The sequence below is a fragment of the Athene noctua genome, chromosome Z (assembly GCF_965140245.1).
Source record: "Athene noctua chromosome Z, bAthNoc1.hap1.1, whole genome shotgun sequence".
NCBI classification, from domain to species: Eukaryota; Metazoa; Chordata; class Aves; order Strigiformes; family Strigidae; genus Athene; species Athene noctua.
In genome coordinates, this window is record NC_134077.1 from 11,471,890 (window position 1) to 11,488,621 (window position 16,732).

General features: G+C 56.3%; 1 protein-coding gene across 6 annotated transcripts in view; it reads right to left on the minus strand.

Moving 5' to 3' along the window:
• Positions 1–16,732, minus strand: part of ATOSB (atos homolog B) — a 41,536-nt gene that overhangs the window by 4,026 nt on the left and 20,778 nt on the right. For 3 of the 6 annotated variants that reach the window (XM_074932795.1, XM_074932799.1, XM_074932794.1), the window contains exons 3-7: positions 13,482–13,614; positions 6,070–6,162; positions 5,307–5,462; positions 2,314–3,577; positions 59–117 (exon numbers count right to left, since the gene is read on the minus strand). In XM_074932795.1, the coding sequence (XP_074788896.1) occupies positions 59–117; positions 2,314–3,396 (1,142 nt within the window). In that variant the 5' untranslated portion in view covers positions 3,397–3,577; positions 5,307–5,462; positions 6,070–6,162; positions 13,482–13,614. Of the gene's footprint in view, positions 1–58; positions 118–2,313; positions 3,578–5,306; positions 5,463–6,069; positions 6,163–8,122; positions 8,233–13,481; positions 13,615–16,732 lie in introns of all 6 variants that reach the window. The other 3 variants (XM_074932796.1, XM_074932797.1, XM_074932798.1) reach the window with 3 other exon arrangements.

Consider the following 16,732-nt stretch of genomic DNA (forward strand, 5'->3'; position numbering starts at 1 on the left):
GGGTGGCCAAGCACCCTGAGCCCCCATGTCCATCCCGCAGGGCTGCCAGGACACTCACGATTTGAGGCGCAGCCCACTCTTCAGCCTCCTCCCAATCGCAGTGCAATCCATAGAGCTCTGGAGGGGACATGAAATCAAGAACCACATTAGGGCAGCAACCCTAGGAGATGCCATCACCCCTTGCCCTGCCCCACAGCCCCACAAGGGTCCCAGCAGATCGGACAGGCTCTCATCCATGGGGAGCTGTCAGTGGCCTCTGCAGGGGCGGTCAGCAGGGCAGCACGAGGGCTGGGGTGTCTGGTGGGGACATGGAGTTGCCCAAACCCCAGGGTGGTTTTGCTGGGGATGAGGGTGTTGATATCCAAGACGAGGGTGCAGCACATGACTCCCACCTGGCGAAGCAGGTCTCAGGACCAGTGACAAGACACCCCCAGACAGAGCCATGCACCAACACCCCCTTGCACCTCCCAGGGGAATGGTAACACATACGATGAAGCTCCCTGACCAGCCCAGGAAAAGTCCCGTCCCCCCGTGATTCATGCAAAGTCCTCAATGGTGCTGCCGGGCAGAGGGGCGTGCTGCCCACCCCTGCCCACAGCCAGGCTTCTACAGCTGTAGGGTGGGGGCTTAAAGCCAGAGCCACACTGCAGCCTCCTTTTAAAGATGTCCCCTTTTCAGGAGTTTTCCCTTCTGGAAGCCACACAAAGGGCAGCACAACACAAAGGGATGATGGAGCTGGCTGGCATGACCGGACGGGAAAATCCAGGGAAGCTACTGGAGGGCTTCACTTTGCAAGGGCAGTGCTGGGGGCAGCTGGGCTGGGGGACAATCACCAAAAAGGGCACACAAGCAGGGATGGAGCTGTGCCCTACAGACAGTGTGTCCCAACTTCAAGCAGCAAGAAGCCATGGTAGCACTGCTGTCAGTCCCTGCAGGTTCCCTGGGATGCCCCAGGGAAAGATAGGATTGTGCCAGCTCTGGCATGAGCCTGCTGCAGCCTCAGCTGGCAGGACATGGTGAAGGCAGGAAGCTGGTCAGGAGTCACAGGTAAGCAGGGAGGAATCACAGTCAGCTCCTGAGCTGCCAGGGTGGTTGCAAACTATTTCTGAGACCTTGTGACAACCTGAGGATGTGTCATGGACACCCCAGAACTACAGAAAAGCCGGTGGCAGCTCTGCACACAGCACCGGTGCTCCCACTCCTTGGCCAGAGCATGTCCAGTCCTGCTCCCTGCCACCAAACTCTTGCCCTGATGGATATCATGGCCAGGTACCCAAGCCATCCCCACACCTTTGTCAGGCAGAGGCCAGCCACTTCCCAAGCCTGCTGTTAAGTCTAGCTTAAGTTGAAACTGTCCGACACTGAGTGTAGCCCCACACCATGTGTCCAGCTCTCACTGTCACGGGGAGGTTGTGTCCTGTCGGAACAAGGCTCTCCAGGCTAAAGAGCTGGTTGCAAGCAGAGAATCCGGTGATTACAAAATGTCAAGAGCTGGTGACAACCTATAGACCATGTGTCCCAGGGCTGGCGATCAGCTGCTGCCCTGCTCACACCAGTGCTGCAGCACTGGGACAAGACAGGTGAAATGCTGGGGTTTCAACCCCAAGCCCCAAAATGACATGTGGGTGATTCCCACAGCCCTTCACAAAGGGGGGGTGAGTTTGCCTTTAGGCTTCCCTCCAGGGTGGTGCCAGCCTGGCAGACAGAGCCATTGGGTAAATGACCCCAGGGGTCTGCATTAAGTAAGCAAAGGTCAGGTGTCCCACTGAGGGATAAAAGCCGGGACCACTTGCAGTTAGGGGCAGTGTCTGTCTGTGAGGTGGATGCCCTATGCAGAGTTCCCTCTTGGGGAAGGACCTCCTGCCTCCCTGGGACCGGGCTCCAGTCAGGTCTGGCCTTTGTAAACGTGGGGCTGTATAGAAATTCAGTATGTGGCTTCCTTGGTCTTATGTGTTTGGCTTGTTGACTCGGTTGTCTCCCGTCCCTTCTATGGGAGACTGCATTTCACCATTTATTCCACCCACTGTTGGTTGTGTGGTGTCGTTGTTGGGGTCAGTGGGATTGATGTCGATTATGTATAATCTGACTGACTTGTTTGTGCCCCCAGCGCTCACCCATGTACTGACCCTTTTGTATCAAATACAATTGGGTTATTGGTTCATCTTTATGCTGGCTGTGTCCTTTATGCTAGGCCTGATAATTGGCAAAACAACAGGGCACTGTGCCACAAAGGACCACACTGCCCATGAGTACAGCCCTAAGCTCTGCGTGTCCCCAGGCCACTCCCTGACACCCCCCATGAGCAATGCTCACCTTGGCCACAGGAAGCAGGTGATTCCAGAATGGGGCCCCCTTAGCATCAGTGCTGCGGCAAGCTGTTGGCACTGGGTGGCACGGCAGGACCCTCTTCTTCCTTGCTGGCAGGGACAGGCTCTCATCTTCAGAGCAGGAGTCAGCCACAACCTCACCAGCGGGCAGCAGCTTTCTTTTGGCTGGACAGTTGCTGCTGCTGCTGTGTTGGCTACTCCCGCAGGGTGTCTTCTCCAGGGAGCTCAGGTTGCTGGGCTCTGGGCTGAATGCTGTCTGTGGAGAAGGGGGCTCCTTGCACCCGTTGGCCACCATTTCCCATTCCTCCTCTCTGCTAGCCCTGCTGCTGTGAGCTGGGCTGCTTCCTGGCTTCTCTCTCTTCCCACCAGAGTCCACCCGAGCTGTTTGTGCAATATTGTGCAAATCAAGGTGAAGTAAGTTGTGGCCAATTGCTCGCTCCACATTATCCCCATAGTCTGTAGGCTGATCCCCCGATGAGACAGAGCAACTGTCTCTCATGTGCAAAGTACTGCAAGCAATGTGCTGGGGCCAGGAGGAGGAGGAGACATCCTGTGACTTGTCCTCTCTGCTGGCCTTGGGGCTGTGACTAGGGCTGCACTCGCAGCGGTGCTCCACCACCCGCAGCCCGCTGTGGGAGAAATGCTGGGCAGAGCCGCACAGGGACAGCTCCTCCACCAGCAGACCATCCTCAAAGGTATCCTCATCGTCCAGGGTAGCCTGCCCAGGGCCCCCGTCACGCTTGCCGTCCCCCCCCCCGCCACCCCAGTGAGTTCGTTTGGGATCTCGTCCCCCCTCAGGAGTTCGCTGCTCGGGGTAACCCCTCTTGACAGCTGGCCGGCTGCCTGCCCGCTGCTCCGTACTCTCAGAGGAGCTGGAGAGATGGGAGAAGATGGAGACCTGGTAAACCTTCTGGCGCTTGATCTCTGTCTCGTTGTAGCCCATCAGGATGCTGCGGTGGGTGCAGCGCTGTGCAGAAGGCTCCAAGGGTGCCTCTCCACTGGGCCGGGACAGGCTGGGGTCTGTGCCGTGCTCCGGGGGCAGGGACGTCTCCGCGTGGATGTGCCGCATGGAGCCTTAATTACCTGGACTCCAAGCGGAGCTGGAGTCAGAACAGCCCATGCAGCAGCGGGAGGGGGACGGTAAAGTGCCACAGGTCAGGGTGCAAGGACAGGGGGTGGGAGCTGGACCTCTCCCTTGCTCAGGACGTCCGGGTGAGCCCTCTGCTACCGGGTGCACTGCAGCACAGCATCTGGAAAGAGAGAGCAGGAGGATGGAGATCAGCCTGGGATCCCTGTATTTGTCTGAGTTTTTTGGCCTCAAGGGACCTGCCAGGATGAAGGCAGCTCCTCATACAGCCCCAGTCAGACCTCCCTCTCCAAGGACAGGAAGAGGAACCGGGCTGCTGTGGCTCTCTGGGGAACCCTGCAGTGTCACCCACCTGCGGGAGCAGCACTCCCTTTGAGGCCTGAGCACAGAGAAGAGTCTCCAGCCTGGATGGAGACTACTGGGGACAAGTCTGGACAAGTGGGTAGAAGGGAACCTGCCCTCTGCCAGGGACTTGACGTGCTTGTGCTGTTCTGAAGCACAGGAGCCAGGCAAGTCAGACCAGTCCCAGGGGCTCAAGCCTGCAATCACCCATTTGGGCAACAGCAACAAGATCTCCCTGTGCTCACCAAGAAGACCTGTCCTGACTGCATGTGCTGAACAAGGCAGGGCTGGTGCCCCATGCTACCAGCCCCATGGTGGGACAGGAGCCTGACCTAACATCACAGATATCTCTGCCAGATTGGACCAGGGACCTCCACCACCTCAATTAGTAGCTGGGTGGTACCATGGACTCCTGCACCATCCACCCACTTCTGTTTGCCCTGAGAACTGTGAGAATCCTGGCCACGAGTTTTTGTGCCATGATAAATAAGGAAATGGCTGCAAGAATGGAGGAGATGCAAGAGAAGTCACTGGCAGACCAAGGACCTCCAGAGTCTGACAAACTGTGCCTGGTAGCTCTGCCCTTTGCCTGTCCCTGCAGCTCTGCTTGCTCTTGTGGATGGAGCAAAGGCGTAGGGGCAGGTGAGCAATAGGGGAATTAGTCTCGACCCACTTGGACAACCATCTGGAGAGCAAGGTTGCACATGGTATTTTGACCCTGCCATGATGGGAATGGAAAAGGGGCCGGCCAGGGTGGTTGAGCCCAGGGATTTTGTTTAAAAGGAGTGATGAAAGATATAACCACGCACCAGAACATGCTGGGAGATGACCAGCTGGAAAGCAACTTTGCAGAAAAGGCCCTGGGTGTCCTGGTGGACACCAAGTTGACCACAAGCCAGCAATATGCCCTTGCCACAAAGAAGTATCCTGGGCTGCATTAGGCACAGTATTGTCAGCAGATTGACAGAGGTTATCCTTCCTCTCTGCTCAGCACAGGTGAGGTCACACATGAGAGAGTCCAACAAAAGGGCCACTGAGATAATTAAAGGGACTGGAGCATCGCATCTCTCCTATGGGGAAAGACTGGGAGACCTGGGTCTTCACCCTGGAGAAGAGAAGGCTCAGGGGCATCTCAGCAATGTATATAAACACCTGAAAGGAGGGTGCTAAGAATGGAGCCAAGCTCTTTCCAGTGGTGTCCGGTGACAGGACAAGAGGCAATGGACACAAGCTGAAACACAGGAAGTTCCTTCTGAACATCAGGAAACATGTATCTTAGTATGAAGGTGACTGAGCACTGGAATAGGTTGCCCAGAGAGGTTGTGGAGTCTCCAACCTCAGAGATATTCAAAAGCTGTCTGGACATGGTCCTGGGCAGTAGCTCTAGGTGCCCCTGCCTGAGCAGACGGCTTGGACCAGATGACCTCCTGAAGTCCATGCCAACCTCAACCCCTCCGTACAACCTGCCACACTGCAGCCTTTCCTGGCTGCCCCCCACACTCACCCCTCTGCAGCAGAACCCCACTTTTCTCCAGATTAACTTCCCTGACCTGCAGCGGGTAGTCGTTGGCACAACTAGCTGAAGACACCTGCCAGCCAGGCACCCCCCAGAAGCGGCGTGGCTGCCGTGGAATGGCTCCCACCATCACGGTGTGCCTCCGAACCTCCGCACCGTCCTCGCCAGCTCTTCAGTTTCCACAGTGGGGCTGAGGGGAAGGAAAGCAGGAGATGCAGGGCTGTAGTGATTCAGACACTCACGAGGAAAAGAGCAGGAGGGTACTGCCTGCCTGCAGGGTCACAAGGCCAAAGAAGGTAGCATTGAGGCTCAGCCTCTCCCAACCTCCCAGACCCAAAGACCACATACATCTTGACCATCTCAGGCAGTGTTATCACCTTAATTTCCATTTAAACCATGTATACTTTAAGCTAAGCTGTGAAATCTCATATTTGGCTCATATTTTACATCCCTTTTTCATGCCTTCCTATATGAAACCCTGTGCGTGTGAACAGATCCCCGGTTCTTTCTGGCAAGAATTCCATGGCTTGCTTTCCAAGACACTGCAGATCACCAGCAACCTCTGTGCCTCCAGCTAGCCACTGGTCTCATGTCCACCTTCTGCCCCTTTCACCCATAGCACAGGACACTTTCTAGCCCTACAGACAAGGAGAAGAGTTTGCAATTCTTTTCTTCCAATAAGAGACGCCTGGCTGGGAAGGCAGAAACCAGGAGCCTGACAGCCCTGAGCCATGATGGCCCCCTACCAGCTTCACCCAGCACAAAGATAGCAGTCCTTTTATGTGCACAGCACTCACCTGCTCAGATGTGGTCTTGATGCACAACAGAGATTTGCAGATGCAACACAGCTCCCCTGCAGTCATAATCCACCGGCACCGCAGCTTTGATGCCTGGAAGAAGGCAAGAAGAAGAGTCAGCTCAGGCAGCAGCTCGTGGTACAACACCTTCAGAGTGGGCAGGAGCCTTCAGGCACTTCCACCCTCAGCCCCCCTGTGGCAGGGGCAGTCCCTGAGCTTTGTTGGTCCAGTAACCTCCAGGTGAAGGATGAAATGCTGCCCATCTCTGGGGATCATGACCCCTCTGCTTCCCTCTGCATATAGCCCTCAACCAGGGCCTCACTCCAGCGGCCGTCTGGAGGGAAGCCATTGCCTGTCTCACTGGGCATCCCAACCCAGCAGTGAACACTGCTCTGAAGGCTGGAAAACAGCAGGGCCAAGCAGATGAATAAAATCCCTGAAGGGGTACTCAGAGGCACCGAACCCTCAAGTGCACACCCTCTTTCTGGCACCCTGGTCCAGCAAGTTCTGCATCTTGCAGGCGGGAAGCCAGCTTCAGCAGGTCACCCCCTGTGCTCATTGCCTGACCTCACCTGCCCCAGGAAATGGGCTATTCTGTCATTACATTTCCAGTAAGATTTGTAATTAACAGGCACTCATGGCCAGTCCTGAAAAGCTGGCCAGCCAAAAAGCCACCACCAGCAGTGCTGGGGAAGGGCACCACCAGCAACCAGCCAGAACTCAATACAATACACCAGTTCCCAAGGACCTCTTGCATCAGGGCAAATCAATGCTGTAGCGTAACGAACCTCTGGTCTAAAACCTCAACAGAAGCTCTTTGTAGAGATCAGTTCCTCCTGGCACCCCACATGTGGCCCGCATGAAAACAGGTAGAAAAGCAAGTGACTGTCTGCAGCTGTGGGCAGATGTCAAGGTGGTAACATGCTGTGCTCTGCCTGCCTGGACAGTTGCTGCTTCTCTCCTCATCTCTGGGGGAGATTTGTACCATGACTTATGTGGCACAGTCAACCACTGGGAAGCAAAATCAGCAGCCAGCAGCAAGAGTCAGCATAGTGCAGCAGGAGAAAGCCACATCGTTCCTGCGTGTGTCCATGCTGGGACAAATACATAGTTTCACCTGCACCCTTTCTTTCTCCTTCTCATGTCCCTCTGCAGTCATAGCCCTTTGCTCCCCAGCAGCAGCTGTGTTTCAGGAGAATAGGTTCATCGGGAGAGGCTGACATGCTGACACCACAAATATATCCCAGCCAAGACCTCAACATCAGTCACCAGGTGATGCCAGCACTAGCCAGTAGTGGACACGCCTAGCACAAGGGGCTGCACCACGTTTTGCCAACCCAGATACTGTCACTGGAAGCATTGTGCTGGCAAATGCCAGAATTCCCCAGATCATCCCAAAAGTGTCTCTAAGTACACTTTGGGATCTCTTTGTACTTCCCACTGGATGACTGCCCATCAGCCTGGAAAGGGGAGCAGCTGCAGCACAGGCACTGTGTCCAGGGGAGGTTCCCATCCCGTTTCCCCTAGCCTTAGGGTTTCTCTTGGCTGTGTTTAGCTCTGCCTCCCAGGGCTACTCCTCCCCACTGAAAGCCCAGCCAGCTCGCAGCAGGGCTCAGCCTCTTGCAGCACCCAGCAGGAGCCCACCGTCCCGCTATAGAGACCAGGGACTCCTGCACCCCAAGCAGGGACAGGGAGACAGCACCTGATCACCCCTCTCTTTTCCTCCCCTTGAGTCCTGACAACCCCAAAGCCCTACTTCTGGCCACCGGGATGGGACAAAGGCAGGTCCAGGTCCTCACCAGCTCAGCTGAGCAGCACAGGTACCATCCCCCGGATGCAGCACATGGGGCTCCAAGGGTTTGGCCCCTCCTAAGCCCAACTGTTAGTGATTTTGCCAGTGTTTCAGCCTGACTCTAAGACAGGACTTAGCCTGTTGGAGGAAAACTATCCACAGCTCCTCCTGCTCTCTGTTCTGTTCCTGCCAAGCTGCCAGGCCCCCTCAATGCTCAGGAGACAGGACGAAGCCTGTGCTTTTGCCAGAGCCCCCCAGTACCTGGGTCTGGAGCTATGCCAGGTTCAGCTTTCCTCTCTTCCTCCAGTCCGGTGAAGCCTCAGCAAGGGCACTATGTTTCAACAGCCAAAAAATACTCAGTTCCAAAGGACCTGAAGGGAGGGAGTGTATCTCAAGCACTGGGGCACACATGCTATTTCCCACGAACACCGAGTCACCAGACCCTGATGAAGGATCACAGCCAGGCCTGGAGAGGGTCAGGGACTTGCCTCACCTGATGGTTTCACTCCTATTAGCACATCCAGGGGGAACCCAGGATTAACAGACTGTGGTCTCAGTCTGGTGGCAACAGAGCAGAATGGTGAGTGAGGAAGTGACCCTGGCTGGGCAATGCAGCAGCTGTACCACATGCTGGGCTGCAGCCTGTAAACGGATCTGTTGCTGTTTTAAATGCACTGTAGCGGCCAGAAAGGAAGTGGGACGGGTGTGGAGGCAGATCTGCCAGCCAGTGGGGCATCTGTCATGGGGCAGGACTGGCAGAGCCCTTGGAAAGGGGATCCTGGCAGGGCTGGTAGCACAGCACTGTTGCAAGGAGGAGAGCAAGAGCTGTGCCTAAAGGAGCCATGCTCACCTAGTGAGGATCCACAAGGCTTCCCAGAGCATCACTGCCAGCGAGCCAAGGGGACACACGACCAGTGGACAAGAGGCTTTTCTCTGGGCATTGCTGCCTGGGGCAGAGCGCCATGGGTGCTGGCCAAGAGGGGTTCTTGCACCATTTAGTCCACAAAAAAAAGCAAAGCAACCCTAAAGTGGCTTTTGCTGCCTTCCTTTCTCCTGCTTGCTCTTCTGGGAAGTGCTAAGGAGACCTCTGCAGCCTCACTGGGCGTGAAGCTGGAACCACGAGGCCAGGAAGGAGGGGGGTTGTCATTATAAGAAAACAAATAATCATTCCCAGTACGGCCAGAGTAAGAGAAGTAAGAGAAGAGGCAACAGAAACTGCTGGAAACAAACTGCCTGGAAGATAAATTGCGGCTCCATCAGTCCTATCTGAACCCAAGGAGAAGGAAAGAAATCTAACCAGTGCAAGTACAAACCCAGAAGCTCCCTGGCACAGCCTAAGAGCAGAGCTTGCGGAGTGCCAGCAGGCAGAAAGTTTCCATCACAACCCTGAAGGATGGCAGAACCAGCAGCAATGCTGCCACCACAGAAGGGTTTCTCCACAGCCTGACAGATCAGACATATCCGTCAGGAGAAAGACAGACGCGTGAGGCTGGGGACCTCCTCCAGCACCATCCACAGGAGAGGTGGCAATCCTGGAGAGAAGCTGGTTAGAGAGATGCTAGAGAATCAAATTGCCTGAAGGAAAAGACAAGTGGCTCTGGTATCCCCCTGGAATTCAGGTCGGGGAGGAAGGAGATCACACTTGGTGGAAATAAGGAAGAGGGAGGGAGGGAGGATGCAGAGGGAAGGAGCATCCTTGCCCCACTGCAAGGACAAGTGCTGCTCTCAGGGGTCCTAAGGAGGCCTCCTGCTGTGCCAGATTTATGCAGATGCAGAGCCTCGCTCAGTGCTGGCCCCTGTGCTGATTGATAATGGGGAGGAAGCCCGAGCCCAGAGGGGAAGGATGGGGCAAGGGAGTGCCCATGTTAGGCGTGTGAGCTCCTGGAAACCACCAGAGACAGCTTCTACAGAGACAGACCCGACACCTCCCTCTGCTCCGCAGCACCCGCCTTCAGGAGGTGCTGCTGCTGCCCTTCCTCCCACCCCGTGAGAGGGGACACTGATGGGGTGCAGATGCCCCTGGGGACAGAGCAGCCCTCTCTGCAGGATGCCTTGCTGGGGCTCCAGGCTGCAGCAGGCTCCTGATGGGCTGAGGTCTGCCCAGTGACATGCGGTGCCTCCCCAGCCCCAGCCCCACGTACAGGTGCCGCAGGGGCTGAGCCCTTCCGCTTGGCCAACCCAGGATAACACAATGAAACCTCTCCCAGGAGCTGGGGGAGCCGAAGCAGAGTCCCCAGCCCAGGGGCTTAGCCCTGCTCCCTCTGATGCCCCACGTCTTGGCGTGGATCGCCTCCACACACCTTGCCCGGGTGCCTCGCGTGCAGGCAGCAACGCTGACAATAGCCTGCAGCTGGGAAGGGGGGCTCGCAGGGTCTGCAGGCAGATCCTACTATGCAACGGCCACCTGTGTACAGCTTTCTCCCACGTCCAACCCCCCTCGCCAGCCTCCCCTCCATGCACGGCTGCCCCTCTCCCCAGGAAAGCGCAGTCGAAGAATGAAAAGCAGCTTAAAATCCCGGCAGGACAATCGGGCAGCTCTCCAAAGCCAGCAGCACCCCCTGCCCACCCAGCACCAGCAGGCTCAAACCTCAGCAATACAGCCCACGGCTGCCCAGCTCCAATGTTCGACCGGGAGCCCAGGAAACCTGCAGCAGGCAGGGCAGGGAAATCCCATGCAGCAGCCGCTCACGGGGAGGACAGCCCAGGTTGAGGACAGACCTTTGTCTCTGCCTGCCTGTCTCTCTCGCTCGCTGCCGGAGGAGGAAGAGGGGGGTGGTGGGGGACAGCATGCAAAGATAACACCCCTAGGAGGGATGTCACAGCCACGTTAATCACTTGGAATTCCAGCCAGCGCAGACCCGGGCGCCGCAAATATGGGCAGCAAATGGAGATGCTCAAAGCTCTGAAATAATTGGATCCTTTCACAAGAGCCGAGCCCAGAATCCAGCACAGGAATTCAGTCCCCACTGGAAGTCGAGAGATCAAATACGCGGAGAGGCAGGCGCAGCACAAGCAATCCTCAGCCTCCGCCGTATCCGGCTCCGCAGCCCCTGGCGCTGCTCTAATCTCAGGTGCCTTCTCAGCAGGAGCGAGGGCGAGGGAGGACCGCCGCCGAGAGCCCGAGCCCCCAGCAGAGCCGAGCTGAGGACCGGCCCCTTCCCACACAACTTACTCCACTTGTGGCAAGGTGCAGAAACGCTGCCAATGCAAAAAGAGGGTTTCGTGGAGGAAACCAGCGGCCTCGAAGCCTTGTTCGACCGGAGGAACAGCCCACGGAAAGGAGACCCCCGAAGCTGCCGGCTGGCCTCCGCAGCCCTGCGAGGGAGACGCCCGGCCCGGCAGGCTTGCCAGCCCGCATCACGTTCCCAGCGAGACGCACACACGGCACATGTAGGCTCCTGCTCGGCGCCTCAACGGCAATGAAAAGGCACGGAGGCTTCTGCCAGAAAACAAAGAGGCAGCGGCAGAGCTGGGGGTGGGGAAAACTCTCCGCTGCCCAAGAGGATCCCTGCAGAGGCAGCAGGATGCTGCTGGGCTCCACCGAGGCTACTCACCCCCACGAGCCCGAGGTGGCACTCACTTGTCCAGCACAGAGAGTCCGGAGGGTGGGCCAGTCCCTGCTCCACTCCCCGAGGCAGTGCTGGGTGGGAAGTGCTAGAGGACGCAAGCCAGGCCCAGGACAACAGCTGGCCACAAGAGGAAAATTCCTCCGGGTTGGCTCTGCTTCATAAAAAGCTGCATCTTTTCACCTCGGGGTAGCTGCTGCGCACCACTGCTCCCAGGGGGAAGGCGCAGACGGCACTGCGCCTGCAAGCTTTGCCACCAGGTCAGTATGCAGAGCCCAACAGTGTTGGCCTTGCAGTGGTACAGTGGCCTCAGCAATCACCCCGGGGTGAAAAAGAAAGTGCCCGCAGTGAAAGCAAGCCCCTGGCCACCCAGACACAGGGACTTGTCAGCCAGCTCCCTTCCGGTCCTCCCGTCTCTCTCCAGGGGCAGTGGTCCAAGGGATAGGGACCTCAGCCACTGAATGACCACACAGACCAGGTGCTCCAGACCTTGGTGTGACCTGCAATTGATGGGGAAATCTTCCACCGTTGGTGATTCCAAAGTCACACGCCTGTGTGGCTGGTCACAGGATAGCCACGAGAAGGCTAAGGGGTCCCAGCAGCAGGCAGGGACCACTTCTGCTCTGCATTTGCATGACACCTGGGGTCTCCAGCTGTGACCAGGGCACCAGTGCACTGTCGTGTTTCAAGTTCTTATTGAAAGACATTTGTCCAAGGGAGGCAACCTCCAGGCCCAGGCAGGTCTCCATCTAGACCCTCACCATACCAAGTGATGCACTAATGTTAGCATTAACAAGCTTTTTTATCTGATGTCCCAAGAGGAAGAATGATGCCCTGGGGTTGATGTCTGCATCAGAAGCCCTGGGAACACGATCCCAACCCACTGAACTCATCCCCAAAAGAAAGACAATCGCTTACTCGTAACTCCTATGCCATCAGCAACCTGTCATGGGCCATGCGCCATGGGAAGTGTGACCTAACCGAGTGGCATGAACAGCCCAGACCACTCTCCATCACTACAAGCAGGATACAAAAACACAAGCCCCTGGCAGGGAGTGCCAGGGGTGCTGATGCTTTGTGAGCTGGGAGAAGATAGCACGGCAATCAGTGGGTGACAGGACCCCTTTTCCTCCCACCTCTGCTGTCTCCTCTTTTCTCCCTCCAGTCACTCCCATATACAGTCACAGCCATCTACAGCCTCATCTTCCCTCTTACCAAGGCAGCTCCTTCTGTATCCCAATGCCCTGTAGCCATCCACACTGCCTGATCCTGCATGCACAATCCCTCACCTTCCCCACAACCTCCACATGGCAGCTGGGCTCTGCATCCCCATGAGTGCGCTCCTCTTCACTCCCACCCCAGTCTTGTCCTCCTCCACCATCAGATCTTGCCCTGCTTACACGCACCCCCATGCATATGCCCAATGTCCCCAGCTCTTTACCCATGCCGTTACCTCCTGATTGCTGCAGCCTGTACCATAACGTACACCAGTCTCCCTCCCCTCCTCAGCTGCCACACACCCAGAGCCCTGCCAGCCTGAGCCTCCTTGCACACACCTCACTGACAAGTCCCCAACACACATCTGGAAAATCCACAGCAGTGTCACCTTTCCCTACCTCACCAAATGGTCACCAGCGCACCACAGAGCAGCAGAGAAGGTCCCAGGGATTCTGCATTACCCCAAGCAGCTCACGACACAGGCATCAAAGGTATGCATGGGAAGAGGGAGCAGGTGAAGTGCCTGTGGTGGGGAGGGCAGCAAAGATTGTGCATGCAGCATTTACCCCGTGAGAACTGCCCGTCCCCACCGCAAGCCCTCTTGCAATACACTTCCTTTTACTGTAAAAGCCCTCCAAGGGAGGTGCTTGGGCACAGGAACTCAGGACTCCGGCTCGGCATTACCAAGCTGCAGCCTGCAGATAAGGCTGCAGCAGCAGTGGGGACATTCAGCATCTTTTCCACTCCCTGTGCTAGACATCTACGTGGCATGGGGGGAGGAGATACCACACACACACACACACACACACACGGCTTTGCACATCCACCCAACTCACCTCTTTCCAGCTGCGATGTAGAAAGTCTCAAGTCTAGTGCAGGCCAGAGCAGTGAGATGGGCTGGGCAGGGATTCGGGCCATACGGGTGAGGCTTTGTACATCTCTGTAAAGAGCTGGACACATCCAGGACTACTGCAGGGAAGGAGGAGTTCCACCATGAATTCAATGTCCTGTGCCTTGTCAGGAAAAAAGGAAGCCTTTCCCTCCCGTGGGACTGAAGGTGAAAGAGAAACACCCTGCTGGTAATAGGAAAAGGATGCCACAGCTGTCACCTGAACACTCACACTGTTGCCCGTAACGGAGGCAAACACACAAGGGCACAAAACCCTTTGAAGGGAAATGAGGGGCTAGGAGGGACTGCCATATCTGACTGCAGGCATACCCATATGCAGGGAAGTGGGAGACACAGCACAGCTCTTATTTCATCCCATGAAACTGGTAAAGCTCCTGATCCACACATCTTGCACCACCTGTGGGATCCCACTGACAGGAGAGCCCTCTGCCTGGTGCATCCACCACCCCCTCCATGGTGGCTGGGCTCCTGCAGGGCTCTGTGCAATCCACACAGCCAGGGATGCCCTCAGGATGGAAGGGGGAATCCACATGGCACCTGCATGTTGCATGGGAATGGTGGAAGCCAAGGCTCAAGTGGTGCTTCACGTCAGGCAGAGGCTGAAGAGGACCTGCCCTCGGTGCTATCTGGCAGGTGCAGCCTGCAGGGACTACACAGCCCTGTGGCACCGGCGTATCAGCATTCTCCGTCTTCACAGAACTGATAGTGAATAGGGACAGGCTTGACGCACATCTGCGTCCCCACACAACACACCTGCACAGGACACAAGCCCCCACATCATTTCCTGAAAGACATGAAGACCCCCAGAAAACTGCTTGCTGCCACTGCTGCTGCCCATGTTTTGCTGTGCTGCTTCTGCGGGAACACACAAAGCTCAAGAGACCTCAGAGACCAGCTTAACTATGCCAAATGGGTCCAAAACACCTTCAATTCTGGTGGCAGCCATGCCACCGGGGACACAGATGTCCCCCCCAGACCTGACCCTCCTTGGGAGATGGAGCCACAAGAGACACAAGAGCTCTCCACCGACTACCAGGAATCAGCTCATCCTCGGCCACACAGTGAGATACCCATGCAGCTGGTAATGGTCTCCAGGGGCCTCTTGGCTCAGACCACTAGGCCCTGATGCTCTTGATGTGTGTGGGTGTTTTAGCAGGAATATCCAAGTAATGCAAGAGTGCTCAGAGTGGTATTGAGTAACAGAGGAAGGGAGAGCGCTGAGTGAGATGGCAGCCAAGCATCAACAAGCCCAAGGGAAAGGCTGAGAGGAGCAACCTGAGAAGAGATCTGGGGACTAACACAGGTTCATGGGAATGTCCTAGACCTTGAAAACCCACATAAAAGCACCTGTGGAGGCTGGACAACATCCCAGCCTCTGCCAGACAGGGAGGCAGACATAGATACTGCTGCAGATCAGCTCTGCCCAGGCGCCATGGCTACATGCAGCCCCCTTTGCGCTGGTTCATGACTCTTGCAGATGGGATGGGACAAACACTAAATGCCCTCTGAGCACTTACACACTGGACATGGGCTTCTGCAGCATCAGGCACCAGGGTCAAAGCTCAGACACACAATAAATTGCACAGCAAAGTTGTTTCTGAAGACAAGGCTGATAAGACTGCCAGCAGCCAGCCTTGCGGAAGGACAGGATCAGGAAAAGAGCAGCCATGAGAATAAAAGGCTGGCAAAGAAACAGAAAATACTGGGAGCAAGTAATTCTTTCCAGACAGTCCTTTGGGCTCATCTCAGCCTCCATCTGCTTGGGATGCTCAGGCAGCTGGAGTCTTAAAAAAGGCTACTGGAGACTTCCCATGCAATCACCACTGTCTCTGGGACAGGCACCATGGGGAAGATAAACCTGGAGCCCTTCCAGCTGGAGAGCTGGGGGCCAGTGTCCTTCCCAGCCTCCGGACAGCACCACCAGCCCCATACGGATCACAGCTCTGCACTGCCAGCAGAGCAGGGCGGATGGTTTACACCCTGTGCTTCACTGCTGACTGGCTTTTTGTGCTCACACAGGGAGGGAATAATGCGGACCTCTGGAGAGATGGGTGCTCCAGCTAGGATAGGCTGGAGCAAATCAATGAGCTGGGCAATGCTGTCAAGGCAGTGCCTCCATCTCCCAATGCTGCTAATACTGTATGGGCAAGATGAACCAAGACAGAAGACGACAAACAGAACAACCCCCTGAACCCTCCATTTGCCTCCAAGTAAGTCAGTCCAACAGGCCATGAGATGCTACTGCAGAACTAGGGAACAACAATGGTGGGAAAGGACCTCAGGGGGTTTTGGTCCAATCCTGTTGACAGCAGGGCCAAGCTTGAGCAGGTTGCTTAGGGATTGCCCCTGCCAAGGGCTGGAAGTCTCCAAATGAAGAGACCACCTCCCTTCTTTGGGCCCTGCTCCAGAGTCTGACTGCTCTTGCGGGGAAATATTTTTCCTAATACCTAATTGGAATTTCCCTTGTGTGCCATTGCCTCTCATCCTGTCCCTGGGCACTTCGCAGGAGATCCCAGCTCCAGCTTCTCTCCAAACCCACAGCTGCTGGCCAGCAGTGGTGAGAGCCCCCTTCACTGCCTTCCCTTTCCCAGGCTGCACAAACCCACCACTCTCAAACCTCTGCCCGCTGCAGCACACCAGAAACCCCAGGGCAGGGCCAGAGCTCCAGAATATCTCTGGAGACTGCTGGAGCCTGTTAGTCTCTATCCTGCCCAGCCAAAGGTGCCACTAGGGAGGACAGGAGGTACCTGCAGCCAGCGCTGAGGAGCAGACACCTGCACACCTAGGGGATGTTGAAAAAAAGAGACTCACTTCAACACGGAGACCAGTGCAAGCTGGTTTTGGTCAAGTATTTGATCTTTGCTCTGGTTGGTAGCAATACCAGCAGCTGCTGCAACACACCTAGGTTATCCCGAGCACCTAGGTTATCCTGAGCTGGGAGTCCCAAGCACCTGCTCTGAGAGGTTTGGCCCTAAACACAGACAGACAGAGAGCTTTGGCTTCACTGCTGTGGCACTGATATGAAGCCTATCTCCACCATGCCCACAAGGGACCTGCCCTCAGGAGCAATGAGCAGGACCATCAGGAGTCAAACTCAGCAGAGACCAGCTGGGCCAGCTGAAAGCTCAACAGCCCAGAGCAGGTCTGTGCATGAGGGAAGGAGCTATCCACAACCCC